Source organism: Diadema antillarum, unplaced genomic scaffold (genome assembly GCF_040938485.1).
Source record: "Diadema antillarum isolate AM-2024a unplaced genomic scaffold, OU_Dant_1.0 seq00000876_RagTag, whole genome shotgun sequence".
Classification (NCBI taxonomy): domain Eukaryota; kingdom Metazoa; phylum Echinodermata; class Echinoidea; order Diadematoida; family Diadematidae; genus Diadema; species Diadema antillarum.
Genome location: NW_027271740.1, coordinates 473,768 through 488,200, shown reverse-complemented (window position 1 = coordinate 488,200; position 14,433 = coordinate 473,768). Strand labels below are relative to the sequence as shown.

The window sequence follows — 14,433 nt, the reverse complement described above, 5'->3', positions numbered from 1 at the left end:
AGATGATATGAAGTACAGACCAATAACCACCATGTATGACAAGCCTGATGTCGACATTAGGTCTTGGAGTGGAATACTTAGGATGGGAAACACATTTCTAAAGAGCCCTGTTACTCCATACATGACAGACCTCACTCTCACTCTCTGAATTATGTCTTAAAAGAGTTGTCGATTTGAGAGACAGCCTGAAGTTGTGCAATCATTCAGTGAGTTTGCTTTTGATAGTGAGGTACCATGGTGTGCAGTTTGCAAGTAAAGTCTGATTGGTCTACTGTCATGGCAGTCTTGTGCCCAGTTGTGGACATATCTTCCGTATATTAAACTTCATGTATGGAAGAGTTTATTGCATCATATGACAGAGATGATATCAGTAAAAGACTATTAAAGATTGTGTTGGCAAATGGAGACTGAAAATGTTCATTAGAATATCATAATGCACTTATTCATATGACTTAATAGATATACCTCTCTTTGTTCACCTAGTTCCATGTACAAGGTTTGATGTTATTCCTTTTCATGCTTCAATGCAAACTAGGTCTTGGCGTCCTTGAGCGGAATGAAATATTTGACAATGCAATGGCTGGTGTGTGGATCAAGACGGACAGCAATCCTCACCTGCGCCATAACAAGATTCATGACGGGAGAGATGGAGGCATCTGTATATTCAATGGAGGAAGAGGTGAGATAGATCACAGAGATGCAGTGGTCATTGATGAGATCTTCATGGAGTAAGGCATCTCCCTACAGCTCAACCTGTAATTGCTATAAAGCAAGGAAGCTCAAAGAATACAGATGCACAGAAATTATGGTATTGAATACACCGCCAGTGCATATGACATCATTTTGTAGTAGGACCTAGATGTATTACAGCTTGAGATTTATCAATCATTACAAAGAGACTGAACAGATTTAGGAGTTCTCACTTTTGCATAGTGAGACAATCTTTGGCTGCCGGCCCAGCACAAGAAACATTTATCTCTTTTCAGACCTTATCAAGAGAGCTAATACCTGTCTACTGAGGTAACTTGTTTGCATGTATGAAGGCATATTGTTTGTTCAGAGAACACCCACACAGCACCATGCCCTGTACCTCCCAGGGCTGATTGCTGCAACACAAACCTCTTTCACAATGTTTTTGGCACAATTTCACTTCTACCATCATGAATAGAAGTATTTTCATCATGTTCTTGAAACATTCATGATATAATGTGTGAACAGTTTAACCCGTTGAGGACGGACTGATTTTGCTATAACACGCATTTCCCATAGACACCTGCCCGAGTATAATCAGGATTTATCCTCAACAGGTTAATTAAAACACTATGTGTCCAGTTGCCTATCTCTGTAGGAGATCAAGCTACCAGCCCTATACCCATCTTTCCCTACCACATCCAAAGAGATCAGAGATGTGACAGTCTCTTTACTCACACACTAAAGATGGCAGCACAGTGTGCTTCACTTATTGTCACTTTGATAGTCTTGGCATCTGATAGAGATGTAGATCCACCATGTAGAGACAGGTTCAGATTTGCTGATTTAAGTAACTGTATTAAAAAAAAAAGAGATCTTAAATTTCATGAGGTTAAAGTGCTGTTATTAGTTACATTTTCATGAGGACATTTGCATAATGCAATACACATTCCTTTCATTACAACTGTTCGGATTGCTGAATAGTATGTCTTATGTGTAGTGAAGTTTTGGAGTGTATTATTAGGCTTCCTATTTCACCTTGGCTTCACTACACGTACACTGAATGCATGCCGTAGAAAAGTCATCATTAATTCACAAAATCATCCCTTCAGTCCCCTTCACCATTCTTCCCCCTTGTCCATATGGCAGTGTTAATGGTGATGACACAGTAAATTATCTTGCCCATGGTTGCTGTCTGGAACCCCTTGTAGGTATCCTGGAGGAGAATGAGATCTTCCGCAACACACAGGCTGGTGTGCTGATCAGTTCCCAGAGTCATCCGAGGCTGAAGCGAAACAAGATCTATGACGGACTGGCTGCAGGCATTGAGATCACCAACAATGCCAATGCTTACCTGGAGGGGAACCATGTCTTCAATAACAAGTTTGCTGGGATCTGCCTTGCTACTGGAGTCAACCCAGAGATGAAAGGTAGTGGTCTGCTTTGTCTGCTAGTCATCTTGGTTGTCTCTCTCTCTCTTTCATATACATATATATCAGATGTCATGAAACGTAGCATTGAAATATGATTAGGGATAACAAGTGTTCAGCAGTGATAAGAAAAGATGTGATATTTCTACCATCTGGTGTGTGTTAATCACAGTGTCAATATCTCAGGGTTGAAACACTTGTTTTCATCCCTCTTACTGTGATTGATCCCTTTGGGGGCCACAGAATGTTTTTTTAGGGGAATCAGGGGTCTATCATATCCCCATCCCCCAGTCCCCCCTCTCCCCTGTCATTTTTTACATTTGCAGTGTTTGAGATGTGTCCCGAGTTAACCACACCCAGCTTCAAAAGTTTACAAAAGTTCATTTTCATCAGCAAGTATTTGTTTATCTTATTGGTCATGTACTTGAGCACAGAAAAATGCAAAATTCATATTTTTCACTCAGCGCAATATGTACACAGCTCAAAAAGTAAAGCTGCAGTGAAAATTCAGTGCCATACAATCTGATTGTGACGTCTGTAGTAATGCTCATTCCATTTTCCCTTTCATTATTGGGAGTTATCTAACAGTTAGTATACACAATGCATTGCTATATAATGATCTCTTTCTTTTCTGTTATATATCCTCTTGCAGACAATAAGGTGTACGGCAATAAGAATGCCATTGAGAAGGCAGTTAAGTGTGGGAGGTGCCTGTACAAGATTTCCAGTTACACAAGCTACCCCATGCACGACTTCTACAGGTAAACACTAGCATAGATTGCAATTAGTCAAACAAAGCCTCTTTAAGAAAATCCATGATCATCTATCATGAGCTAAGCAAGCTGTGAATTGTTGTCATGCCAGATGAAATTACCCCCTGCCATTTATTTGTTCGTTTTTTCCAGTATAATGAAGCATGGCCTTCGATAGAGAAAAAAAGTTAAAAAGAAAAACAACACTTACCATATTTTCAAATCCCCTGCCACTACAATGTATTTATGTAATCAAGGAATTGTGCATTTTATATTTTCATAGGGGGCAAACTATTGATCTTAACTATCCATGTGTTGTCACATGAGATTCATTTGATGACATTGTATGAGAGGCATCTTGTGTTCTGTTTTCTACAGGATAGATAGTCATATTTGCATCATTTATTTGCATTGCTTTTAAAGAATTTACTGTAAAACCAGAATTTTTCGTGTGCATTTTAATTTCACTAATTTTGCGAGAGCCAAGTATACAATAGTAGATTCGCAAGCTTTTTATTTCTGTCACCATGTATTATGGCATCAACCCAAGGTTATGCCACGATGTTATATGATTTCAATCTCTCCTATATCATGACAAGTCATTTAAAGATCTGTGTGGCTGAGAAGAGATTATTGTACAGGTCTTGTGGATAGTAGGAGATAATCAGTGATACTCTGCAATGAAGACATGTGGGAGATAGTAAACTGATTAAGAGATATCAGCAACCAGCAAAATCTGCTACTTTTGGCAAATAGCCGTCAAATAACTAGGGAACTGACAGATTGGAGAGTTCACCTTGCAAGTTGTCTGTAAAAACACACACACACACACACACACACACACACACACACACACACACAAACAAACAAGCTTTTGGACAAAAGCGATGGGAAAGTGTGTGAGAGCATTCTGAAAGTATTTTTCTGTAGAGTTCCCACTCCTATTGGAGAGTGGCATGTAATGGATTTATTGTTCTCTTTGCCTTTTTTTCACAGGTGTAAGACATGTAACACAACAGACAGGAATGCAATTTGTGTCAACTGTATCAGGAGATGTCATGCTGGACATGATGTAGAGTTTGTTACACACGATAGGTGAGAAACAAAAGGCATTATCTTTTTTGCCCCATCCTCTTTTCTCCTTTCCTTCCCTCCGCCTTTTCCTTCTAGTACCTTTTATCTCCTCTTGGTGCCTTGTAGTCACAGGGCCATAGAAAGGATCACTCGGTGAATGTAAACAAAGTTTCCTTTTTGTATTTGTTTGCTATATAATAGCACGACCACATGCCCAACACAGATTACATCAACTGTACAAAATATTGTGTGTGAAATAACAGTGGCTGTCCAAGAATGACGTGAAGTGTAATATTTGATGATTGCTTGTCTTTGTGAGTTTTCATAGGACACATTTATATGAGATGAATAGTGAATAAAGTACAGATGACCACTTTTCCATTCTAACTCCAGCTAAAAATAAAGAGGAAAATGTAAAAAGATGTGTATTGTAAGGGTTGAATTATACATTGATTTCATTGATAATATGTAGGATCGTGGAGGACCAGCCAGGAATTAAACAAAAATGATAAGGCAAACATTCTCTCAAGATTACATTGCATTGTAATCTTTACACCCAATGACTTCTGTGTCGGGGACATTATCTTAGATGACTGAAAATTTGTTGTATGTGTGGAATGTAATTTCACATGTTTTGTAGTTTGCATTACGCTGAGGTTCATTTTTTAGAATGGCTTTAAAAACTACACATGTCCCTAAACATTGTCTTCAACATCTGTTTGATATGCACCAGGTTTTTCTGTGACTGTGGAGCTGGTACCTTATCACTGCAGTGCCAACTGGCTGGAGAACCAACCAAGGATACGGACACACTGTATGACTCAGCCGCACCCATTGAATCACACACCCTCATGGTCAACTGACACAAAGATACATTCAGCAGGGACTGCAGTGCAGCAAGAAGCAAAATAATATTGACTACGAGTCCAATAGGAGAACTTACTTAAATAATCTCAATAAAGCCAAACACTTCCAGGACTGTCGTGTGTTTTGTTGCCCATACCTTTAATTTAACCAGCGTTGATATCATGCCAAAGTATTTCCTACAATGTTATTGGAAGGTCTCCCATAACTAGGCTGGAGTGATAGGACAACAAGGATCCAGACAGCATGCCAACAGACTGAAGAACACCTCCAGGAATAGTCTGGTTGATTAGCGTACACAAGATTGGTTTGATGACCACAGCGATATCCTACAATGATCCCAATATTGATGTGTCCATCCTACTGTATGCAGCTATTGGAGGATAGCTGCAGGAAGAAGGAGCCCTCTACTGCCAGAGTTGTGGACAGTCGGTCAGCTATGCCTCCACTGGGCTGTGATCAGTCTATGGAGATCAACAGTTTTTTGTCATCAATGTGAAACAGCTGAATTTGTATATGATGGAAGCCTGCTCAAGCATTGGTCACAAGATTCTGTTAGGAGCATAGAAGTTCGTGATGCAATGTAGGGAGATCATATTAGTTTTGGAAATAAGCACACTGGATCATTACATGTGTGGAAAAGAAGAAAGGAAAGCACTATTGACATTATTCATAGTGTATTGGTGAACTGTTGAGATGAGACGGTACACAGAATCTTCTGGTGGCTGTCTTGTCTCCTGGATCACAATGTATGTGGATCGTCATAATACAACTCATTGTTTGTGTTCCATGCTCATATTCCCCCAAGATGCAGCTGGGAGGACAAGTTGCCATGACGATCAAGTTGTGTATCTGACTGAATGCCTCATGCATTATCTTGTGTGTATCCATATGGGCACCGATGGAAAATGACTAGAATGAGGGTGCATACTGTGCGAATGTTTGTGTACAGTCAATTTTATAGAATTCCTTCCACTTCTTGAATATATCCACTACATTGCAGTTGTTTTCGTTCTGTGGAGGCGACGATTTTCAATATTGCTAAGCACACATGCTGTGAAAGTGGTACGGTAAGGCAAGCCATGTCAAAGGTATGGCGTGTGTGTAAGGTTGTGGATGTTTCTTCACTGTAAAGAAAAGTTTGTTTAATGGAGGAAAAAAGTATGCATATATTTGCATGATACATTCATTTGCATTTAGTTTTAAAGGTAGAACATTAACAAGTTTTGTCATTTGGATTACTAACATTTTACGTAGGGTTAGAGCTCACGCCTATTTTTTGTTTCTGCCAAAAGAATGTATATTTTGCTAGGAGAGTATCTTTCGGAGCCCATCAGGTAAAGGATAGATTGTGAAAGGCCATGCAAAGACATGGCAACACAATGTGACACTGGGAAATGCTATATTTGTATGAATATATATTTATGCATATTTATGCTGCAGAGATGAACTGCCAAACAACAGAATCATGAAAAGACAGCAGAGGAGATAGGATGGAGAAATTAGGGGTGAGATAGAGATGGAAAGTGGTCTGGTCTTTTTAAAGTGGAAAGAATCAAGGACATGTGATATTGGAGAAGTTTTCCCTTTTCACCTGTGAAGACACTTCCTTCCTAGACCTCAAGGAGATCTCGTTTTGGGGGTTTTATTCTTTTTTTTTTTTTGGGGGGGGGGGGGGGGGGAAGTACAGCAACTTGTTTGTCCATGAAAGTAGTTTAATGCTGGTTTGTGGGTTGATGTTTTTTTTTTTTCTTTCCAGCACCTCTGACAACATTTTTGAATGTTGAAACAAGTGGCTATCAACAGATCAATGAGCATTGTAATATCAGGCATCAAGCTTTGTCTCAATTTCAAACAAGTCAGTTTTACAATGTGCATTTGTGCACCTCATAAGTGGTAGATTCAGCCGTAGACTGATAAGTTATTTGTCAGCACCAGGTGATATACTTCTCAAAGAAGATTATAAACACTGAACCAAGCCTTGGAAGCCTCAAATCATTCAAGTTCCATTCATATTTGTGCATTTATTAAATCCGTGGCTTTGAATGAGATCAGCGTATTGGCTGAGCATCTGGATATTTTGTTCGGGAAAAGGGATGGGGGTAAAGAGTATTTGTTTTTCATTCAAACATTTTTTTAAATATTCAATTTGCAAAATGTCATATAGAGTCAATATTGTGTACCATACTGACCAACTTGACCAGTAGGCTACTGCATTACTCATTGCATCAGGGGTTCTTTTTTCTGTGTTATTATTCTTTTATTCTTTTTTTTAGGGGGGGGGGGGGTGTTGTGGCACTTAGACAATCATGGTTAATATACCTCAAATGTGAACAAACTCAGATTGTGTCCATAATATTTACAAGAGCAAGTTATCTGCTGTTGTATGAAAGGGCCAAAGCATTAATTTGGTGATGTGAATGAGTTGAAAATACTGTTCTCTTTTTACGGCCAGGTGTTGATATTGGCCGAGTTTTCTTTGAAGTCTTTGGGAGAAAACCCATAGCACCCCGGTGAGGGTGCAGTTTGTTTTCTTCAATGCGAGAGATGGTGGGGAGTATCAGTTTCCATTTTGTTACTGTCAGAAGCAACTCATGAGGGTTTGATAGATGAAGAGCTGGCTATGTGTAGTCAGCCTGTAATGGCAGTGGTGAGGATGTGCAAGATGTATGTTTTGTGTTGCCCACTGCATGGAAAGTAATCACTGTTCTTTTCAGTGATCTATGTATTGATAATAAAGCATCTCAATAATTGTTATTTGTTCTTTAACCGTTTTTATGTTGGTAAAATTGGTCATCTGAAAGTCATCTTTTTCTGTCCCTCATTTTCAGTGGGATCATCTCTGTAAATAATTGTCCCTACTGTAGCTCAGGTTCCTAAATGATGTACACATGTATGATCTCTATTTTCTCTCTCTGCAAGAAATTGTCCCATTAGAGTCTGTATGATATTCATTCTTTCTCGACAGTATGAAGTGAAACAATCCATACTGTTCATTGATGCTAGATTCTCACTGTGTTGTGTAATCTGTGAGGATAGTAATCACAGTGAGGGGCAGTCACCACTCTTCTGGAGATACAATCATGTTTAATGCACACTGTCAAGATTGTGATTGGTCCTATGAGCAGCTTCCACTGATTTCCACTGTCTTGTCTTACAATTAATTGTCTCTTGACATGCTTGATTTGCTCTGTGGTTGACTTGTGCCTAAGATAATTCTGTGTCTGTACCAGCACAATGTTTATTCAGCAACGGTCTGACCTAAATGCGGAGAAGTCACAGATATTTTTTAATGCTTCCAAGATACATTTAAAATAATCTCATTGGAAATCGAAATGTGATATTTGCAACAACGACAACAAAAATAAAGATTAAAAAAACTAATTCAGATGATCAATTTTTGAACCAGTCTGATTTGATCTTTTGTGAAACCCATGAATTTCAAAATTTTGCTGCTTTCCCAAATTTGTTGCCAGTGTTTTATTTATTGCTTTAGCTATTGGGATTATTTGTAATGGTGCTACAAGTCTTTTGTGAATAGCAAGGCATCTTATAGAGGCATTCCATCATTCAAAGGGAAGAAGAGGTGTATGTACAGCATTTTCTTTTCTCTTTCTCAATTTAGTCCTGTTTTGACAGATCCAATCGGATTGTTGTATTGTGTTAACTTTTATATGTGAATGCATTTTTTTTTTTTAAGAAAGTAAATCTTTTCTTTGAAATGTGACGGTTTGACTTGACACTGAAAAAGCCTTGTTTGTGTATCTTGTGATGGTATGGAAATGAAATCTTTTGGTAACATGAAATGTTTAGTGAAATAGTGTTGGTAGATTGATCGGTAGCTGTGTTGGATGTTGAAATTGTTACGTCTGCTGATGAGATTGTCATTTTTTTTCTTGTTTTTATTTATAGTTGTACATCAGTTTATATATTTGAAATTTTCTTGGCCAAATGGTTGTACCTCAAACTGAAGGAATGGAATGGCTGTAGATGTAGTGAGAACAGATTGCTAGTTCACCCAGAAGGTGTCATGTCCATTAATAGAAGTGGCTTGTCTGTGAAATGAAGCTTACAGTCAAGGAACTCGGCTTTGCCACAACAGGTTGAACAAAGTTTATGTGACTGTTGGTTCTGTGTAGTGTTTTTCTTTTGCTATCATCGAATGTTGTGAGAGAGAGAAAGAGAGAGAAGGAGAGAGAGAGAGAGAGGGAGAGAGGGAGGTAATTACAACACTCACTCAAACTTTGTGTGTTAATTAGTTTCTCGCTTCTCTTTTTAAGTTTTTTAACATTCAAAGTGTTTGCATGTCATTGTCTTTTTCATCCCCTCAGGAGCGTAGTTTAATAACACTGCCCGTGACATCATAAGAAAGTTGACCCAGATAATGAGGCAGGGCCTTTGACTCAGTGATTCACTATTGTATGTTCCAGTAATGATTATTCATTCAAATGATTTGGATCTGTTCCAGAAGCTTGAGCAATAAGCACGTCACATGACTAGGATGAGTTGGTCATGTGACTCGTTCCACTCATCAATCATTGGGGTGCTCTCTGTCACATCTGACTCACTTGTAGTGACAAGACAGGGCCATTCAGACTTTACCGACTTCAGTGACGTGTCATTGATGATACAGAGGCATGGACCCACTCTCAGTCCTGCTCATGATAACATCCTTTGGGCAAGTTATCTGCCAAGAAAAGCAAAAGGAAAAGATTGCACCCTCTCTGTGAGGGATTAACTACCCATTTTCTCATTTTTATATATGTTATGATGGAATTCTTCATTTGGGATGGGAAGATACGTAGAGAAAGTTATGTGTGAAGGTGGTATACAATACTACTTTTCTACTTACCTACCTACCTACCCTTTCTACCCACTCCACGCTACTGGTGGCAGTATTCACCATGGATTTCTCACAATTAGTTTCAACTCAGTGCACTCTTGATATTTACTTTATGGCCCTGTCCTCTTCAAAAAAATGAAGAATGATTTCAAAGACATGATATTTGGTCCATAGCTTTTGTCTGTGGTACATAACTTGTGAGTAGTTTGCTCAGAGTGAGATGTGTATGGAGGGCACCCTCTATGTCCATCACATTGTTTACAAAAATTCAATGTCAACAGATCCCTCTTGACTTCTTTTGGTTCGTTTTCTTGTTATATTTGATTTCCCATCGAGTAACGGTGTTATTTCTTTGATCTAGGACGACAGCCCCCCTTAAGTGTCCTCATTTTGTTGATTATTCCTGTGTTATTATGGAAGCACATAAATTAGGTGTTGCCAGCGAAGACTGTCGAATGTAGAAACAAGCAGTTGCTGGCATCATCAGTTTTTCTTAGAGCCATCATCAAAGATCAATATGCAATATAGTTTCTATTTATGGGCCATTGATTTATGTTTTACTCTTTTCATTCACTTGTGTCAAATGTTCTTGGATTATTGTTATTTTTAATTTGTAGAATGTGATATTCATACTACCTGAAGATTCAAGTCTCACTCACATTGTATCATACACATCATTTGATGAAAAAACAACAAAAAATATGGGCGGCCAGGTGTCGTGAACTCACTGTTTGGAGCAGCACCAAATAAAATCTGGCTGCCTCATGCCTTTCAAATCACAGCTCTCAACGTCTTCTCTGTTGTACAGTGTGATGCATGACTGATTCTCAATCATATTTACTGTACCTCCGCCAAGGGAGGAGGTTGTGTTCATCAGCATTGGTTTGTTTGTTGGTTGGTTGATCCTGTTTGTTTGTCTGTGTGCAAAATACATAATGTAACTCAAAAAGTTGAGAACAGATTGGGGTGAAACTTACAGGAGAGTTTGAGAATGACTCAGGAACAGATGATTAAATTTTGGTAGTGATCAGAGGATTTTTCTATGGATTTTACAAAGGATATTTTTAGAGTCAATGAACTTTGGAGTTCAAGCTGCACACTTTTGAGGCTTGCATACACGCTCTTAAGTGCATTCTTTAGTTTCTGCAAGGGTGAGGCGCTCCGCACAGCTGAAAGTTGATGACGTACAAAAGGCTTAAATATTGGGAAATTGGGCAATTTTCAGCATGCATATGTATGGGTAGAAATCACTGATCTCTATGGAAGAACAAGATCAGTGGTGGAAATGAGCTGCATGCTTGGTGGAAGTCTGCGCTCTCAGAGTGCTTCTCTAGTGTTTAGTGTGTACTCTTGCCCATTTAATCTTTTATGCAGAGAGAGAGAGCGAGGGAGAGAGAGAGAGAAAGTATAGGGATGGGGGATGGAAGAAAGAGAGGAAATCGATATCACTGCTCTATTATTTTGTCAAGTGTTGCGAATACACTTCACACCCATAGATCCCATTATAATTTCTTTGGTCAAGATATTTTCTTCCCTTTTTTGTTAACATCCACTGAATTGAAAAGAAGTGTCTATTTTAAAATGCTAAATAAATATCCGGAAAACATTTTTCACCTAAGACAGCATATTTTCCTATTTTCGATGAACAAGAAACTAACAGCATAAAAACATATTACAGCAGTTGGCAGCTCTTGACAAGACATTTATATAATGGTTAATTCATAACACCAAAGAAACATACTTCATATAGACTAAAAGCTCCCAATTTAATATTCCTATAGTCTACAATTCAGACAGGAAGTACTGTATATGCCACATATTTAGTGAGTTTAAATTTATGCGAATTGGGACTTCCCGACAAGTTCGCAAGTGGTTGAATTCACGATCAAGGAGTACAATACATTGTACTGAATGGAGGAATGTACAGTAAACCTCGGATAAGTCGACGTCGAGTGAGTCGAAAATCACTTAACTCGAAGCAAAATAAAAAGTCCCGATTTTTCCCTATGTATTTTCTCTAAGAAATATTTGGATAAGCCGAAGTACGAGAGTCGAATTTCGGCTGTGTCGAAGTAAAACATTCAGTCCCTTTTGTACAAAATACACGTAGTTTACATCACTTGAGCCGAAGAAGATTTGTCTGGCATTCTCATTACATTTAGAGGAGAACAAAAAAATCGGCATGTCGCAGAACCCTGTCCCTGGCTTGCTGCAGGCAGGGTGGTGATTTCTCTCACCTCCCTGCTGCAGGTAAGCATGCACACTCACCGTACCGCTCTGCACGCATGTCGAATACATACACATGTATACATGTATACACACAGCACATCGATCCATATACTTTATCCATACACACAGCACATCCATACTTAATCCATGTCAAGCCAGAACTCCTTGGTCAACCAATCGCTGCTTTAATATTTTAGTGACAGGCCAAGTGGGCGGAGCTTGTTTGTGCTTGCCCGGCTGGCTGTATAGTTTTGTTCGACGGAGGTGGGATGGGCCTGGGAGAGTGTTTATCTCAGGGTAGGTTGACAGAGATGGCTACCTATGTTGCACCATAGACATAGCACATGCACATTGCCACATTAGCGCAGACATTCTCAGAACTACGTTCTACTAGTATTGATACAAATTCCATGTTCAATTTAGAACAAAATAAGAACATTATCTTCAAGAACAGACAAATTTGAATGCAAACACACACACGCACGCACACACACACACACACATGCATGCAAATGTACTATAATACATGTACATAACTGTGAGTCGAAAAAAAATCGACTCTCGCGAGAGTCGAATTTCACTTAAGTCGACGCATTTTTGTCAGTCCCGAGAGCTTCGACTCATGCGAGGTTTACTGTATGCATGGCACATTCATGTCGGGATCAGTCAATATTTTTGCGTGTTTTTAAATTCGCGAATAGCACCCGACTCACAAAATTTGCAAAAATGAAATAAAACCTCACAAATATTCAGCATATACAGTAGTTTGTCTTTTTCCTCAAATCATCTTATTTTGCTTCAAATTTTCATGGAGCCACTTCTTTTCACATTGCTTTCCTAGATAGACATTAATTCATCTACAGGTGTTCAGGTCTGGCACAGAAGCTGATTTCTTTTGACAAATATTTGCACTTTGATTAACTGTGAAATACAATATCTGTAGTAAGTGTTTTCAGTGTAATGCACAATATCATGTCCAGTATGTGTTTTAACGATTATTATGAAATTACCATATGGTAATACAATGCACGGAAAATGATACAGATCACACAGTAGTTTTATATAGACCTTTATGTATTTCACACATATTCACATCAGATAGAAACCTTCAATTTTACATATCTTACACATGTCAAAGTACTAAATGTACATAATTACATAAATAAAGATACGTTTTTAGTCAAACTTGACCATGAATACAAGGGATATTCACTCTTCCAGTAGTCTGCTGATTGGACAATGTAAGGAATTTATACGGTGATTCTTAGTGTGTAAGCATCACAAGATTAAACAGGGGTTCACCAAAAGAGGGCAGTATACCTTCATGACCAGCATGGCTTGTTAAAAAGTCCTATCCTAGGTGGAATTACAATCTCATGCAGACTGAGCAGCCACATGTGTCCTGGACATTGAAAGCTTGTCTGCTCATTTTCATCACCTACAGTTATTTCACTCCATATTCAAGTTTGTCCTTTATAAGCAGTACAAAATAAAACAGTATCAATGGCCAACATCAGTATCGGACATGTATGTAAAGGGATTTCAAAGTTTCCAATGCTTGAATGAAACGGCGATCTTGTATGTCATAACCACATATACAAATTAGACAACGAGATCATGTCATTGGTACCACATCATGCATCTTCCACTATCATCAAATTGTCAAAACTATCCTTTCTTGTCATGAAATGAAAGAGAAAAACTTAAATACTTCATAACACATTTGTTTGTATGTTGTGAAAAACTTGTGACAATTTTCAGAGAAAAGGGGTTGATGCTATGAAATCACTGAGTAAAACTGGGTATATAATAGAACGTTTGTGCACACGCCAGTGAGTGATTTGCACATAGTTGCAACCAATGTCACTCTTCCATGAAAACATGTTAAACTTGAATATTCTGCATGATTTTTTATGTTCAGTCTAAAATCAAAAGCATATTTTAATGTGGGGTAGATTCAGACTGTGAAATAAGTGATTTATGTTTGTGTTAAACATACCTCTTCAGGATGATCCTTCCTCCTATTCATCCACATACCAATTAAGGGAGTTTCAACATACTTATCTGAATACTATAACCTGAGAAAGAACTGTGATCTTTAGGACCAAAACTTCTTGACCTACCACACGACTTATGGATGCAAATTGGTTTAGACATGGGTTACAACATGAAAAATCCACAACAGCTACAGAGCAGACGAAGGGAATGCAAATGATGCACATTCCTGAAAGCAGACATTAATCAGAAGACAATTCAAAATTCTCTCTTTCAAAAACAAAACTACAATGTGAAGTTGCAGAATATTATCATAGTCACTGGTTCTGGCCAGAGAAAAAAGTTCTCTCTTTTCATATATTTGTTTTTACACACAGGTATATTCCCAACTTAAGAATGATTAATTTTTTTTTTTCAAGGTGCGGAGTAACAGGACGGAATCATATGCTTTTCGAAAATAAGTTTTGCAGTTAAACTTGATAGTACTTTTCACTGAAAATAATCGAAATCATGGATCGTGAGCCATCTTGCTAACACACATCAAATCTAACACAGC

At 38.3% G+C, this 14,433-nt stretch overlaps 1 protein-coding gene across 2 annotated transcripts in view; it reads left to right on the top strand.

Moving 5' to 3' along the window:
* Window positions 1–5,080, top strand: part of LOC139740717 (F-box only protein 11-like) — a 67,673-nt gene extending 62,593 nt beyond the window's left edge. For both annotated transcript variants that reach the window (XM_071651283.1, XM_071651284.1), the window contains exons 15-19: window positions 536–679; window positions 1,902–2,120; window positions 2,773–2,881; window positions 3,869–3,967; window positions 4,680–5,080. In XM_071651283.1, the coding sequence (XP_071507384.1) occupies window positions 536–679; window positions 1,902–2,120; window positions 2,773–2,881; window positions 3,869–3,967; window positions 4,680–4,809 (701 nt within the window). In that variant the 3' untranslated portion in view covers window positions 4,810–5,080. The remainder of the gene's footprint in view (window positions 1–535; window positions 680–1,901; window positions 2,121–2,772; window positions 2,882–3,868; window positions 3,968–4,679) is intronic.
* Window positions 5,081–14,433: the final 9,353 nt, after the last annotated feature.